The sequence below is a fragment of the Heterodontus francisci genome, chromosome 6 (genome assembly GCF_036365525.1).
Source record: "Heterodontus francisci isolate sHetFra1 chromosome 6, sHetFra1.hap1, whole genome shotgun sequence".
NCBI lineage: Eukaryota > Metazoa > Chordata > Chondrichthyes > Heterodontiformes > Heterodontidae > Heterodontus > Heterodontus francisci.
In genome coordinates this window covers 48,134,233-48,151,486 of record NC_090376.1, presented here as the reverse complement: position 1 = coordinate 48,151,486, position 17,254 = coordinate 48,134,233, and the positions used below count along the sequence as shown (strand labels likewise).

The window sequence follows — 17,254 nt, the reverse complement described above, 5'->3', positions numbered from 1 at the left end:
GGTACGAGCAAGGAAAAATAATTGTCTCCACACCAACTACACGAAGTAGTACAAGTGTCATTATTTGATCCCAGGATGGGTTACTGGTCATATATTCAGACCATCACTAAGACTGTCTATTTTTACTCCTGCAACATTGCCTGACTCTGCCCCTGCCTCAGATCATCGGTCACTGAAACCCCCCCATCCATGCCTTTGTAACCTCTAGACATGACTATTCCAGCATGCTCCTGGTGAGTTCTACCACATTCTACACTCAAACTTGAGATCATCTAAAAATCTACTGCTTGTATCCTAATTCACATTAAGTCCTGTTCACTCCTCATCCCTTTGCCAGCTGATCTACATTGGCTCCCACTTAAGCAACACTCATTCCACCCAGTACTTTTTCGCCCTAGTTTAAAAACTTCCTCCTTTTGACTCTACCTTTTAGTCACCTTCGTTTAACTCTTACCTCTTCAAACTTTTTTGACCCCTGCAAATTACTTTGGGATGTTTTAACTGAAAGGTGCTACCTTTGGGTGAAATGGACAATGTGTGACGCCTTTTATTTTTCACTATCTCTTTGATTACATAAACAATAAAAATTGTTTAAAATCTTGTATCAAGCTACAAAGATCTGCTTTTAGCACAGATGTCAAACCTAGACATTGAGGATATCCTATGCAGAGTTTTTTCTTTATTCTTTGTGCATTTTTGTAAGGAAATCATTCCAAATTCATTGGTTTAATAATCCAGAAAGATCACATTCATACTTGGATTTGAAGTTCTTGCCAGGCATAATCAAATAATTCTTGCTCCAGTTTATATTCATGAATGTCATTATTTTCACTCATTATTTTGTTTTTTCCACAGGATCTCTTCAGATGATTTCTTTACTGTAATCCAGTCTTCCTTTGATAATGATGCAACACCATGGTTTGGTCTTGTTATTTGCCTGTGGGGTAAGGAATTTCTAAATGGCAATAATAGAAATTGAAAAAATAATACTTTGAAGTGCTTTTATCAGGTAAACTAAATTTAAGCTGGAGCAATCACTCTGTATCGCTTTAGTTCATAGTCACACTATTGACTTCATGCTAATGAAATAAAGATTTTGGCCTTGTATATCTTAACTTTTCATTGAAGTATTACCAAATTTATATTTAATATTTTAAGATTTGCAATGATTGATCAGTTAGAATTTGGATACAATTCAAAGTTTTAAAATTGCCTGTTGGCATAAGCTTCAGTAGAAACCATTGTAATCCACCTCCAGTGTTTGATTCTGGCCAATAAGTGGTAATTTGATGAAAGCCAATGGGGGTGTGGGACTAGCTAAATTGTTCTTGCAGAGAGTTGACTTGGACTTGATGGGCCTCCTTCTATGCTGTAACCATTCCATGATGCTGTAAATAGAATCGGTTTCCTTTGGTCAGCCAGTTCACCTTGGCTAACTTAAATGAGGCACATGGTATCTTTTTTGTAACCATCCAATATCAGGCCAACCAGTAAAATGCATCGAAGGCTGGAGTTTACCAGTCCTCCATCAGGGGTTGTGGTGGTGGTGGGGGGGCCAGAAAATACCTCTAGGAGAGCCCTGCCATCTTCCTCTATGCCAGGAAGGCCCTGCCCCATATTACCGGTAGCAGCGACACCCTGCTGCTTGATGATGGGAGCAGGATTTAAATACGTTAATTAATGTAGTAATTACCTACCTGCTCCCGTCAGCCATCCCACTGCCATATTCTGGCCGGTTGTCAGGACTCCCATGCCTTTGGAATCTCCAACCAGAGAAACTATGTGAGACACTGATGGGGAAGGAGGTAGGTTTGCAGGGTGAAACCACTTTGGTCTAGGGGGTGGTGGGAAGGGGTAAGGTTCAAAGTGTGTAAACTTTGGGGTGGGGGAAGGTTGGGACGGAAAAGTAAGTTTTATTTTGGGGGGTGGGAGGGGGTTTGAAACTTAAGTTTTTAAAAAATTTTAAATCCACACTCCCTATTACTCTAAAAATGTTTAATGAATTGGAAAGGCTTGAAGCCCTTTAAAAATGGTGCCTGCATGGTGGCAGCTGATGATGTTGCTGGGGATGGAGTATCCACCCCCTCCACGTCAACTGGTTGGGGCGGATCCATCCCGGCCATTTGAGCTGCCATTCTAAATGGCACAGTGGCTCTGTGGTGCACATCTCGTGTGGCGGCGAACTTGAAAAATTCAGCCCCGAATCATAAAATAGTTACAGCACAAACAGGCCATTTGGCCTGTTATTTCCATGCTGACTCTCTGCAATAGTAAGTCACTTTAGTCATGAAGCCCTGCAAATTTTTCTTCAGGTAATTATCTAATTCACTTTTTTTTTTTTTTTTGAAGGCCTCATTTGAATCTGCCTCCACCATGTATTCAGGCAGTGCATTCCCGGTCCTAACCACTCGCTGCGTGAAGTTTTTTTTTTTCTCATGTCGCCATTGCTTCTTTTGCCAACCACCTTTAAATCATTCTACTCTGGTTCACATCCGTTCTGCCAACAGGAACAGTTCTCCCTATCTACTCTTCCCAGACCCCTCTTTTTTTTGAATAAAGTACTTATCGTAGTCTTATCTTGCAGTCTTGTGCAAGTCTTGCCTTTCTATTTGTACTGTTTACATTTTGCACAGATTAACATTATGAAGAGTAGTCATATTTCAATTTTTTATTTACTGGGCACCATGGTAAAATAAAGATTCAAAATTCTGCATTTTTAATTTAAACAAAATACGTTATTCAATAAAATAAAGGTTAGAGTGCTGGTAGTTTCCAAACTAAATCCAGCAGTGTGCACTTGCCCCTCTGATTATATTATTTGCTCTAAGATTTCATTGTTATGAACTGATGACATCTTGTAGCATTTCTTAGCAGACTTCTTCGAAGATGACGTCCCACTGACTTCAGTTAAACTGAGAATTTAAAGCATAATCATCTTTCTGCCTTGTGTATGATTTCTAGTGTTTAATAACTTAAATCACCCTGGTCAGGGTGACCTTTGGACTCTGCTGAGTTAGCCGATCCTTGCAAGAATGCTGGCAGCAGAGAGAAGATGAATAAACTACAAATCTCAAATAAAAAGAGAATATGAAATTCATAGGTCTACTGCATCTGAGAAATGTAGGTTACACCCCAAATATTAGATGCTTCCTCTCGGCAGAGGAAGAGTTTTTTTTTTGGAAAGTTTATGGTCTAGATTTTAAGAGCCTGCCGTCGATCTCCCATGCGGCGGCTCACTTAAATAGCCGGGTGACCTGCACACACCACCCCCCCCACTCGTGAAGGGGGTGGGCTGTCTGTCACCAGTGATTGCATCAGCTGCCTGTGTGCAAGCACTGCTGTCATTTTTTAAAGGGCAGCCAGCCCTGCTGTATTATTTAAATTTTAAGACAATGCCCTCCCCCGCAAGTTATCAAACGTCTAGCGCCCCATTACCACTCCCCAATAACAATTATGTAAATTATTGACCCCACACCCCCCTTGCCAAAACACTTGCCTTTCTATATCTGACCATCCCCACCTCTCCCAACTGCACAATGTTTAAAGTTCACCCCCTTCCCACCAACCCCGACACCCATTATGTTTGTTTGACCCCCTCCCCACACTGAAAATCTTAATTCCTGCACCGCACCCCCCCCCCCCCCCCCCCCCCCCCCCCCACCCGGCCCGGTGTTTCAACGGCTTTCCCCAGACGGGGAGTTGAAGGCGCGGGAGTGCTGCCAGGTCGAAGATTGCGACAGACCTGTCGCGATCTAAGGTAAGTTGATTTAATTTCAATTTGTGCATGTCAGGAACTTAAATATTTAAATCCAGTTTCTGTCACTCAGCGGCAGGGGAGGGGACTGCCACAGAGCCTTGCCATGGGCAGGAGAATCGGCCAGGCCCTTCCAGTGTTGGCATCTGTGATGGACCCCTGCCAGAACCATCTTTCGGCACCCTCCCCGGCCGTGGAGCTCAACATTGTGGGCTCAGTAAAATTCAGTCCATGGGCTGAGTTGGTGGCAAGCTTCCAAAATTGCGGCCTGGCGATTCCCAGCATCACAGCTCATTTTGAATAGCTGGGGCAGGCTGCACCCACCCACCCCATGATCACGTTGAGGGGGTGAGCAGTCTGTCCCCGGCAATGGCATAAGCTGCCTGTGTGCAGGCGCTGACACCATTTTTAAAGGGCTGTTGGCCTACCAGCAGATTTAATACTTAAATAGAGATTTTTATTTTAAAAAAAATTTTGTTCTTTTTAGTTCCTCTCGCCCTGCTAATAACAAGTTAATTATTGGCCCTTCGTGCCACCCCATCCTCCCCAAACCCTCCTAAAAACACTTGCCTTTACCATCTGATCTTTCCCAGCCTGAAACAGCACAAACTTTAAACTATAACCCTTCCCACCATCCCCTACACCCATGACATTTATTTGACCCCATTTCCCCCCCCCACCCCACCCCACCAGTGTCGCGTCTTTCCCCAGACAGGGATCCAAAGGTGCAGGAGTGCCAGCTGCTGGGCCACAGATCGCAGCGGGACATCAAGATTCATGGTAAGTGTATATGTAAATCTCTATTTTATTAATTTGCATATGCTGTGTGTGGTCCCATCACTGAACAGCAGGAGGCTGCCGCAGTGCCTCACTGCCAGCATTGAGGCCCATGGTGGGTCCAGAGCCATCTTCAAGCCTTCCCTGCTGTGGATCCTGATGTTGAGGGCTCCTTAAAATCCAGCCCTATATCTTTTGGGTGAGAACAGGATTGCACTCCATTGTGATGTCCTGCATATCTCCACAAAATCTTCCAGCATTCACTGCTTAGATCCAGAATGTGTACATGGGGAACAATACCCCAGCTTGTTTCCCTGCTTCTAGGAAAATGAGGCAAATGAAGAAAATTTGCAGGGCTCCAGTAGAGGAATGAAGGGGTAGGGAAAACTCCATGTGATTGTCAACTTGGGCAAACAATTCAAGCAAGTTACACTTAATAAAAAAAAAACTAATGTCTAGTGATTTCATCTATAATTTGAATTTTAAAATAACAAACTGCATTGAAGATTAAGAAAATATAGTTTTGATTCTTGGCCATGGTGCTCCTGTTGTGATCATTTGGGAACAGTACAAGTCTTGGGTCAAACTGACTGAATAAAAATATGCATTGCTTTCAGGAACAATTTTTCTGGAAATGTGGAAAAGGGTTAATGCAAAACTAGTGTACGAATGGGATGTTGACAACTATGAAAACAATGAGCCAGTCAGACCTGAGTTTTATGGAACAACTGTCAGAAAGGTACATGTTTTTCTGCTACTTGTAAATTCTTAATCTGTTTAATTGTTATGCAACTACTTCAATATATAAGGTTGTTTACTCAGTAAATTCTGTGATTGACTTTCAACAAAGTGGGGGAAAAACATAACTTCATGACAGATTTGGATTTTATTTGTCATTTAATATAAATCGGCAATTGTTTGGGTGTCACTACACAGGTTCATTCAGTTAGAGGATAGATCGAACATACTATTTATGATTCACAGGCCTCTATCTATAGCACAAGAGCCTTTTTTTAATCATCAAACCTTTCCAACCCTGATGGAGATTGTACTGATATTGCATTATGAATGATCTCAGAAGGTAGCAATTTAAACTTTCGTGGTGCATACATTTTTCTTGTCAGTAGTTGTCAAAACAGCAGAAACTCATTCATTGAAACTATACTGCTGATGCTTTGTGTATAGTTCCCTACTCAGTGCAGTATGCAATAGCAAAATTTCCCATAAATGGAAGCTGTCCTTACCTGTACACCCATAAAAATTGGGGATATCCTTTGGTCTACATCAGTCCTGAATTCCACAGCCTACAATATAGAGGGAACCTGTAAACACAGAATGCATATGCTGAAGGTAAGCATGTAGGTGCAACAGGTGGTAAAAAAGGCAAATGGTATGTTGGCCTTCATAGCAAGAGGATTCAAGTGCAGGAGCAGAGATGTCTTGCTGCAATTATACAGGGCCTTGGTGAGGCCACACATGGAATATTGTGTGCAGTTTTGGTCTCCTTATCTGAGGAAGGATGCTCTTGCTACAGAGGGAGTGCAGTGAAGGTTTACCAGACTGATTCCTGGGATGATGGGACAGATGTATGAGGAGAGATTGAGCCGGTAGGATTATATTCGCATGGAGTTCAGAAGAGTGAAGTTGGGGAGGGGGGGGAAATCTCCCAGAAACCTATGAACTTCTAACAGAACTTGACAGGGTAGATGCAGGAAGGATGTTCCTGATGGGGGGAGTCCAGAACCAGAGGTCATAGTCTAAGGATATGGGGTAAACCTTTCAGGACTGAAATGAGGAGAAATTTCTTCACCCAGAGAGTGGTGAGCCTGTGGAATTCGCGACCACAAAAAGCGGTTGAGGCTGAAACATTGTATGTTTTCAAGAAGGAGTCAAATGTAACTCATGGGGTGAAAGGGATCAAAGGGTATGGGGAGAAAGTGGTAACTAATTACTGAGTTGGATGATCAGCCATGATCATAATGAATGGCAGAGCAGGCTCGAAGGGCCGAATGGCCTACTCCTGCTCCTATTTTCTATGTTTCTATGTTTAACAAGGTAAACTTCGTCAAGGATATGACTTGAAACCATAGTCCATTTAATCTGAAGTCCACAAATGGAACCTGGTCCAATTGTAACCAGCATTTAAATTCAACTGGGCATAGATTTAGAATACTGAAACTAAGGCAATTTTGGGATTGATCTAGTGGTGCACTAATTGTCTGATAGAGCAAAAGTGTGCAGAATGCAATGTGAGGCTTCAAATGGAGCTATCTGTGTAAGCAGTAAAATGTCACTGATCTCCTGCAGTGCTGCAATATAATTGGAATTGAGACTATGATGAAAATGGTCCTGTTAATGTTGGTCCGAACAGGTTCACGTGTTTGATTATAGAGTTCTCAAAGCTGTCTTCTATGTCAAGCAGCAGTCTGGCTATTACACCGCAGGTGGGCAGATGAAGCATTATAAAGATGAACTGAAGGCCACTTCGAAATTTTGTAATGTTAACCCCAATACCTTTTGGAAAGCATGGTCATCAATGGACCACGATGGTGGCACACCTGCGAAGTATGTTTGAATGAATTTTCAGGTTACAAAATCTGGCTGGCAAACAAGGCAACTCCATCTGTTGGCTGCATCTAGCTTTAAATGGAATATGTATGTGCATCCAGGATGTGGCTTTTCTCAATTAGCTGAGACTCCATCAGGTCAGTAAAAGGAAATTCAGCATATCTTCAGGTATATCTGTTGAAGGTATGCAAGTCCTCCACAGAGCCCAAAGAATCCAGCACAAAGCTTTGCATGAACAATTGCTGGATTTAATGGAAGTGACACTTTATTGTTTACTGAGTCAGATATTATTCATTGATGCTTTAAAAAATAAGAATAAATAAATCTTTTTTCAGCTTTACATGTTGCTACTAAAGATGTTAAATATGTTTGAACATGCGACAGTGAGTACAAAGCCATTTTAGCACTCTCATCTCAGTTGTGTAGACAAGATAGATTTATTATCTATAATTCTCATTCTGATTCTTTAAATTGAAGGTCCTTTCCACAGCAACACTGGCTTTGGTTGCAAAGTCGCAACTATTTGGCCCTTCTCCCCCCACCTGCCCTTCATTTCTGCTATAGGTAGGACAATCTCCAGGTCAGCTGTGTTTCCTGAAAGAAAGCCATCATTGTGCATCTGCAGTTCAAATTCTGAAAAAGTAGCCATTACCTTGGGGGTGTTTTAAAATTGTGGGGGACCTTCTGCTTAAAGAATACGCAAGCTCTGCTTGTAATAGCTTTTCCTGAGATCTTCAGTCAAAACATTGGCAATCAATACCCAAGTAATATTACAATGCATGAGGCATGGTGTAGTGCATGTTGTTGAGACCCATTCGTAAACAGTGGTAGATAACACAATTACATCCACATTAACCTGATCTTTTCTAGAATCATCTAAGCAACAATGATTTGATTTTTTAAAAATGTGATGAGATGACCAAGTGTTACCAAATAAATTTGTTAAATGGGCAATGGAAACTGGATTAATTCCTCTTCAAAGAGGAATGAGGCAACATTGAAGATGGATGATGGTGAAACCATGATGTTTGCATGGAATAATTTAAGAATATGTTTTGGAAACTTGGGAAAGAATTGCTCGGTTTCTTCTAACCCAATATTGTGTTGGCATCTCCACCTGGAGATCTATTGCTCTACTCGCAACTTTTGAATAATGGGCTACTCAGTGGAGTTTGGTGGTGGATACTGCCAAATGCAAGATTATAACTTTATACAGTTTGGGAGGATTTCTAAAATATTGATGCAATCTGTTCCAACTGTTGACTGACTGACTACCTGTGGGCTGGTTGTATTGATGTCAACTTCAGCCTGCATTTGGTCTTCTGGAACTGTTGAGGAATAAAGGACACTTGTTGGTCTTTCTCACTTTTCTTTGATCGATAACAAACAGTTGTCTCTGTTCAGTACTCCTTCATTTTACACTAGTGGTTACTTTTTTCTGAGATAAAGGAACAAGCTGTGAGATGGATTTATGGCAAAAGCCAAAAATGGTTGCAAAGGCTCTGGCCTATAGCAACCTGTTGGAAGTCAACACATCTCTACCCTTGCACAAAAACCTGGATTAAATATTTGAACAATGAGCATGCATGCAATTGGATTTGGAAAGTTAAAAATGAAAAGGTGCTGTCCCTTTTTTATATGGATCCTTCTACTACATAGAAAGTAAAGGTCCATCATGCACCCAAGATGTAGCCAAGGCTATAAATAGTTGAGTGTATTGAGCTTTGATTTTTGAAGGGAAGGGTATGTTCATTTTAGTACCAGTGATCGTTGCATATGCTTGCCTGCCAGGTTCAGTGGTGAATGCTTTTATGGTTGGCATCTAAAGATGATGGACACACAGCAAACAATCCATTTAAGTGGTGTGTTTTCTCATGGTGCACCTTTTAGCTGTGAAGGCCTGAGAGGCAGGTTCTGCTACAAGTGCTGCATGTGAAGCTGCCAAGTGACGCTGTGAGTTGGTTTTGACATTGGCGCCTGTTGCCAAGCTGCTGTAGCAACTGGTCATCGTGGCAGTGCATACCAGTCCACAGGATGTCTCGCCATTTCCCTCTTTCGCCAGCAAGTGACTCCCAAGTGCAATAGTCGACATTTGGGGCCTTCATGTCACGCTTGCAAGTGTCCTTGAAGCAGAACTTTGGACGCCCCACTGGTCGTCTGGCCCCATGCTATCTCACCATACAGAAGGTCCTTGGGTATGCGACAGTCTTCCATCTTGCGGATGTCTCCAATCCACCGAGGCCACCTCTGTTTGATTAGAACCAACACACTTGGGAGCTCTGCCTTTTGAGAGGACTGCCGCATTTGTGATTTTTGTCCTGTCAGGATATGCCCATAATGTGCTGCAGAAAGTGAAGATGGAAATTGAGCTCTGCTGGTAGCTATAAGTCACTTTGTTTTAGCCATACAGCAAGGTGCTGCAAACACAGGCCTTCTAAATCATCAGCTTGGTCCTAAGGGTCAGCTTGGTTATCCCATGCACATTTCACAAGTTGGCCAAAGGTTGTATCCGCTTTCCCTATACGCGCATCGAGGGACAATGTCTATCTGTCTGTCACCATGGACTCAAGGTGGCATAATTTGCTAACCACTTCCAGTGGGGGTGTGTTTAGCGTGATCGGGGACAGATGCAACACCTTGTCCCATGATTATGGTTTTCTTGACACTTGTATTCAAGGAGAACAAGTTACTGGCACTGGAGAGACAGTCCATAAGTCTTTGTAGTTGAATTTCTGTGAGCGATGAACACAGCATCAGTGTGGAGGAGTTCTCTGATCAGGACGTGATGTACTTTATTTTTGTCTTTGCTTTCAGCCTTGATCGATTGTAGAACTTGCTGTCTCTACTAGTGTGCAAGTAGACTCCTTCCATATCTGATCAAAAGTAGAAACTTTTTAACACCCTTTCCAATTTGGGATTTCATTCTGGAATACAATATCCCAAGGTGAATTATAACTGCCTTACTTTAGTTATTATTGATCAGTGCTGAGCACTCCTGACCTTGGGAATAAGGGAAATGCCATCTAATGGTGAATGTAGGGGGAGTAAAGTGATCGCTCAGACAGCCTGACCTGAAGAGAACCGAGGCTGAACCATTTCTCAATTGTCACTATATAAACCGAAGAAACAGGTGATACAAAAGCAAAACACTATGGCTGCTGAAAATCTGAAATAAAAACACAAAATGCTGGCAATTCTAATTCTGGCCTCTTGTGCATCCTTGATTTTTACTCGCTGCACTATTGGTGGCCGTGCCTTCAGTTTCTTGGGTCGCAAGCTCTGGAATACCCTCCCTATACCTCTCCACCTTGCTTTCCTCCTTTTTAGGATGCTCCTTTAAAATTTACCTTTTTGACCAAGCTTTTGATCAGCTGACTTAATATCTCCTTATGTGGCTCAGTGTCATACTTTTTGATAATGCTCCTGTGAAGCACCCTGGGACATTTTATTACAGTAAGGTGCTATAAAAATGAGTTGAACTCCAAGTGTGGCAGAATCTGGAGAGAGAAACTAAGTTAATGTCTCAGGTCCATAACATTTCACCAGAACTGGAAGAAATACAATATTTGGGATTATAGTGTTATGGACAGGTGGTAAGGGTGTGGGTGGTTCCCACTGTTCACTTCCCACCTGACAATTGTTAAAATGATGCTATAGCCCCTGAGAGTCTTCAGGGACAAAAAAAACCTACAGGTTTTCTTGTAGGTTTAAAAAAAAAAGTGTTTAACAAATCCCGAGATGATCGCAGCCTTACTCATTTGTCCACGTACTTTTTTTATTCATTCATAGGATGTGGGTGCTGCTAGCTAGGCCAGCATTTATTGCCCATTCCTAGTTGCTCTTGAAGGTGGTGGTGAGCTGCCTTGAACCACTGCAGCCCTTAAGGTGTAGGTACACCAGTGCTGTTACAAAGAGTTCCAGAATTTTGACCCAGTAACTGAAAGAACGGTGATATGGTTCCAAGTCAGGATGGTGTGTCGCTTGGAGGGGAACTTTCGAGTGCTGGTGTTCCCATGCATCTGCTGCCCTTGTCCCTCTAGGTTGTAGAGGTTGTGGGTTTGGAAGGTACTGTCAAAGGAGCCTTGGTGAGTTGCTGCAGTGCATCTTGTAGATGGCACACTGCCACTGTGCACCAATGGTGGAGCAAGTGAATGGTGAAGGAGGTGAATGGGGAGGGGGCGGCAATCAAATGGGCTGCTTTGTCCTCGATGGTTTCAAGTTGCTTCTCCATCCAGACAAGTGGAGAGTATTCCATCACACTCCCGACTTGTGCCTTGTATATGGTGGACAGGCATTGGGGAGTTTACAAGAATTGATGGAGAGAAAAAAGTAAGCTAGTTTAAAGTCCCAAGTGAGGTAAGTTTCAGAAGATTATGGAGTCTTCTCAGGAGGCTACCACCAGTCTGGGTGCCATTCCTCATCGCTGAGTACTGTTTTTGTCTAAAAGGCTGCTAGTAACAACAAATTGTAAAGTATCTACAACAACTGCTTGTATTTACTATGATCAAGCTATTCTTTGCTACCATTATGGAGTCCACTATTTATGCATATGAAGATTCCCTCAAGATGTTGAAGTGCTTCACTGCCTGATGCATACCCTGGTGATGCAATTATTTGTCCTGATTTGAAGACTCTGCATATTCTGGTTGGGAGCCAGCAAATGTTTTCAAAAAATTCTTTCACAGGTTGTGGGCGTCACTGGCTCGGCCAACATTTATTGCCTGTCCCTAATTGCTCTTAAAGCCAAACTGGTAGTATTAATTTTTCTGTGCTCATGTGCAGATATCTAATGGATATTTGTGAAGATGATATTCAGGTTGTGTTTTTGTGGTACCGATGTTGCTGGAAATGATTTTTGACATGCTGTGGCAAAGTTAAGTGTGCGTGTGATGAGAATATGAATGACACCATGGGGAAATATTTGAGTTTATACACTTTTTTTTTCTGCCTTTTTTCCTTTTGGCTTGTGGTCATCTTGTGCCACTAACAATTTATCTGTTGAGGTAACAGTTTGTGCTTTTACAATCTCCCGTTGAGCCTCTTGCTTCAGTTTTTGGGATCCTTTTTTATTTAATTACTGCCTCCTGCCAAAAGCATTCAACTTCCTCTTTGAACCTTTTTTTCCATTGTTAATGGGATGTGGATATCAATGATCAGGCCAGCATTTATTGCCTTTGCGAAGGTGGTGGTGGTGAGCCTCCTTCTCAAACCACTGCAGTCCATGTGTTGTAGGTATACCCACTGTGCTGTTGGGGAGAGTTCCAGAATTTTGATCCAGTGACTGTGAAGGAATGGCTATATATACTTCCAAGTCAGGGTAATGTGTAACCTGGGAGGGGAACCCACAGGTGGTGGTGGTCCCATTGTTACAACCAAATGCTCAAGTCAAAGCCCCCAATCAAATTATCTAATTATGATTTGTGGTGGGAGAAACACACTGATTCAATCGCCAAATTGTACCATCTATTAACCCCTGAATTAGGGGGAACCAAACTAGGTGTCTTTAAATCAACAAATTAACTGTTTAATTAGAAAAACTGAAATTCTTAAATACTACTAAGATATAAACCACATTTAAAATAGAAAAAGTTAAGAGTCCGTGCAGATTTACACTCCTGCTGGATATGGAACAGTTCAAGGTTGCTTGAAGTCCTCCGAGCCATCCAATTTGTGGGGGGTGGGGAAGGTTCTTCAACAGTAGAACAGTCCGCAGTCTAATCTAGAAGTCAAAGTTGTTGCTTTTCTTCTCCAGCGATGAGTTTCAACAATTAACAACTTGCAAACACTTTTTAATCAATTTGGCTTTAGAATTTTTGAGGGATAAAAGATTGTCAGTCTAACTTCCCTTCCTTCAGTTTAACTTATCAGAGATCTGCTTCGGCTTGACTTTAGAATTTTGAAAATAAATAGACTAAATTCTCCAGTTTAAATGGTCTGAGTGCTCCTTTTCAGGTGCTAATGCACAGCTGTCTGTGTCCTTGTTAGAACAGGCTTTTTGCCCCCACTATAAGCCAGTTCAAAATTAAATTGTAACAAATGTATCTCTGCTCAGTCTGAGTGATTGTATCCAAGGCAACCAGGATGCACCCTTTTGAAGCTGGTTGGTTCCCTCTCTGTATGGTTGTCCAACGGCAACCAAAATGTACCTTCTCGGTAACTCTTGAGGCCTGCGTGTTCTTAAAGCAGTACTGATCCTTTTGCTGTCTTAAAGACACACCACATTTTTCCTGGAGAGGAAGAAAAAGACAGGATCATGACACCATGTGTCTGCTACCCTTCTAGATGGTAGAAGTCAAGGGTTTGGCAGGTGCTGTTGAAGGACTCTCCAGTCACTTGGGGAGTTACTGACTTAAACTATTGAAGGTTCTAATTTCTGGCTTGTTGCAAAACTTGTGTTTTCATTTGAATTTTCCAGTGCCCTAATAACAAACAATTTTATATTGTGGGATAGATTATTGTTTTTGCCCCTCATTCACTCCAAAACAGTCTAAACCCCACCAACATACCTTTTTTTAGGATATAAAAGCACGTGGAAAGTTTTTGACAGGTCAAAACTAGAAGCTACCTCCATGGCCTAATCTATCGTGGACTCTGTCCCGTCTATTTGATCTCTTGAGATTAAGTACTGCAGATTTTCTCCACCTATGCCACCCCAACCTTCTTACAATCCAAAGCATTTGTCTACCCATCTGCACTAGTCCACCCCAACTTTATAGCTTTATAGTTGACAACTACTTGGTCACAGCAGCACACAAATCATTGTTCCTTTTGTGTTCCTGATTTAACTTCTTTATATAAAACTTTTTCCCATTGGCTTCAATTAACCAGTTGTTAAAAATTAATTGCATTTATTAGGACTCTGTTGCACATGCTTATTCAACAGAGTGGATAGATTTTGTAGTTGCTTGAGGTGTATTAGTTTTTACTCTAGTGCATGTTCATAGTCTGTGTTTAAATAATGCTTTTATCTATATTGCCTATACTATCTTGCTTTCCTGCATGCTACCTGGATAATAGCTTTTGGAGGCTACCTTGGCCAAATCTGACTTGTGATTTCTAATTATCTTCTGTGTATCGGATAGGGTCAGTGAAGAAAATCGCAAAGTAGCGGTTAGATATTTTGAAATATTGTTCTAAATGCTAATCGCATGAGAAATTTTACACTGGATCTAATCATTTCTGATGTAGATGATTTTCTCTGCCTTGCTGAAATTTAGGATTCTATGGATATTGATATGCCCGCCCTTTCAGCATTCTCTTTATGAAGAGCTGTTTTGAGTAAATCTGTTTTTAAAATTTATTGTTGGCTGGTTTTGAAAAAGATTGTTAAATTTAGAATTTTAATGAATTTAAAAAAAAATTAAACCTGTCTCCAACCTGAATTTACATGTGTGTGAGCGCCCCAAGGCCTTTATGTATCTAGGTCTGATATGTTCCATAATTTAAGCTTTTGGTTATTTTGTGAATAAAATATTCTACCTCCTATATAGAAAAGAACACTATTCAGCTGCTGGTGTAAAATGAGCATCTATGACTACTAAATATTCACTTATTTTGTAGGACCCAGTTACAGGTGAAATAGAACCTTACTACCCAGGTACTCTGCGACGTACAAAAATGCTACTTTCATTTTTAGTGGGGATTCTGATGGTAAGTATCATGTCCTTTCACTATCTTTTTCTCATCCTGCTTTACAGAACAAGTTTCTGTTATCCCAACTCTGCCATTTTGTTTCCCCCTTTAGCTACCTAGCTGATCAGCCCTATGGCCACTTCCAGAATTATCATTGTTCTGATTCCCGGTAGTAGAGAATCTGGTACACAAAACACATCATTGTCTAATCTGACCATTTTTATCCTAAATATAGCCAATATAGATATGTTTTATTTACCCCAAGAGCTCCTTGCAGGTCACACCAGAGCTGCACTCAATTATCATGGAAATGGTGTACAGTGCCTATTACTCATGATTTGAAGTTTCGATTGAGCCTTCTGTGCTATTAATTACTTTGAATTATATTATAGAACAAATCTCATTATATTTGCCAAAAATGAATGAATATTTGATGGCATTAGAGCTACCAGGAGACATGTGCATTTCAAAACTGTTGGTATTTGTGAAAGCTGGTAAAATTGTCTGTAAACTAATTACAACTCATGAGCTGATGGTGCCCATCTTAAGTGATCTCTCGCTTAATTGCATGCTTCTAGGTTTTTGTCCCAGTGGGTTCATGAGGTAGAAGGCTGTTGTGGCTCATAATTGTTCTTGATCAGCAACCTCTAGGAACTTGGGTCTGGGACTGCATTGACTCTACCATTACCAGTTCAGTATGACCCAGCTGCCTTTCTAGAACTAAGTCAGTTGAGGGATTCATAAAGGTGCAGCATGCTCTCATGCCAAGAAGGCAATATATTCCACACCCATTGCATGACTCCCTCTCAGACTATAGCTTAGCACTTCCACTGATCTGTAGGAGAGCACACTTTAGGAGATTGGTGCTCGAACTGAGGTCCTTTTATCTATTTGGTCTTTCCACCTGTGCATCCCTGAGGTATACTACTAGTGCCACCACTGAATCCAAAGAAGGAGTGTGCTGCAATTTCCATTGAGGTGGCCACATGCTCCACAGTTGACTGCAGAGTATCAATGGAAATGAATGAGATTACCTAACTACTTTTATTCTAGATGCCTAATCACTGCTTTGTATTAACGCAGGTCTGCTGGGTATTTGCCAGTCTCATTGCGGTGGTTATTTACAAAACCTGGGCAAGGCTTAGAATAACTACTTCTAACTCAGTTGAGAGCTTTTTATTGACCACAGTTGCTGCTGCACTCCTCAATGTAGTGTCTATTATAATCCTAGGAAAGGTAAGTGCCTCTTATATATGTGATTATTCCTGGTTTAGATCAAAATCTGCCTTTTGACCACTTCTAATTCATTTTTGTTAATTTGTGTCACTAGCTAGGGAAGCATTTATTGTCCTTTGCTAATTTGTCCTTTAATTGGCTTGCAAGGCCATTTCAGAGGGCATTTAAGAGTCAACCACATTGCTGTGGGACTGGAGTCACATGTAGGCCAGACCAGGTATATGGCAGATTTCCTTCCCTAAAGGACATTAGTGAACTGATGATTTTTTTCAACAATCATGAGCTAATATAAAACCTCAAAGCATTGTATGGTAACAATCTAACAGAACTGTGCTGTTATCATTGGACAATACTCTGAAAGCTTAACTCATGGTGAATATTTAGCTCTTGCACTTGTAGTTCAAGCTATCGTGTAGAAACCTAGAAACATAAGTATGTTTGTCACTTTTTATATGTTGCAAGGCCAAAATCTCATTTTATTCCCTTGTCCGAAATGGTGAGTGTTGCTATGGATGATTGGAGTTGGATAAAGCTAAGTTTTCCTGAAGTCCTATTTTAATGTAATCAGAAATTGCACAAATTTAGTTTATTGGAACAAATTTATCTTGAACATAAACTGAGTCATACTGTCATGGCTAATAGTTTGATACTTTGACATGAGACCATGTACTTCAACAAAACCACCATTTCCAGGAATGGAAACAGTTTTTTTTTCTCAAGAAATGCCTAAAATACTTCATCTGGATTTAACTAAAACTGACACGGACATGGCTAGTCAGAAATAAAATTTCCAAATGCTTATCTAGAAGTAGTGAGATGTGGTTAGACCACTGGCAAGCAAGAACTTGGTTTAAAGTGTGTCTACTTCAACGCCAGGAGCATCCGGAATAAGGTGGGTGAGCTTGCAGCATGGGTTGGTACCTGGGATCTCGATGTAGTGGCCATTTCAGAGACATGGGTAGAGCAGGGGCAGGAATGGATGTTGCAGGTTCTGGGATTTAGATGTTTCAGTAAGAACAGAGAAGATGGTAAAAGAGGGTGGGGTGTGGCATTGTTAATCAAGGAGAGTATTACAGCGGCAGAAAGGACGTTTGAGGACTCGTCTACTGAGGTAGTATGGGCCGAGGTTAGAAACAGGAGAGGAGAGGTCACCCTTTGGGAGTCTTCTATAGACCTCCGAATAGTTCCAGAGATGTAGAGGAAAGGATAGCGAAGATGATTCTCGACAGGAGTGAGAGTAACAGGGTAGTGGTTATGGGGGACTTTAACTTTCCAAATATTGACTGG

At 41.4% G+C, this 17,254-nt stretch overlaps 1 protein-coding gene across 1 annotated transcript in view; it reads left to right on the top strand.

The window, feature by feature from the left end:
* Positions 1–17,254, top strand: part of LOC137371291 (anoctamin-7-like) — a 92,336-nt gene that overhangs the window by 32,081 nt on the left and 43,001 nt on the right. Inside the window, exons 8-12 of the mRNA XM_068033627.1 lie at positions 856–944; positions 5,149–5,270; positions 7,435–7,482; positions 14,660–14,749; positions 15,815–15,967. Coding sequence (XP_067889728.1) covers positions 856–944; positions 5,149–5,270; positions 7,435–7,482; positions 14,660–14,749; positions 15,815–15,967 — 502 coding nt within the window. The remainder of the gene's footprint in view (positions 1–855; positions 945–5,148; positions 5,271–7,434; positions 7,483–14,659; positions 14,750–15,814; positions 15,968–17,254) is intronic.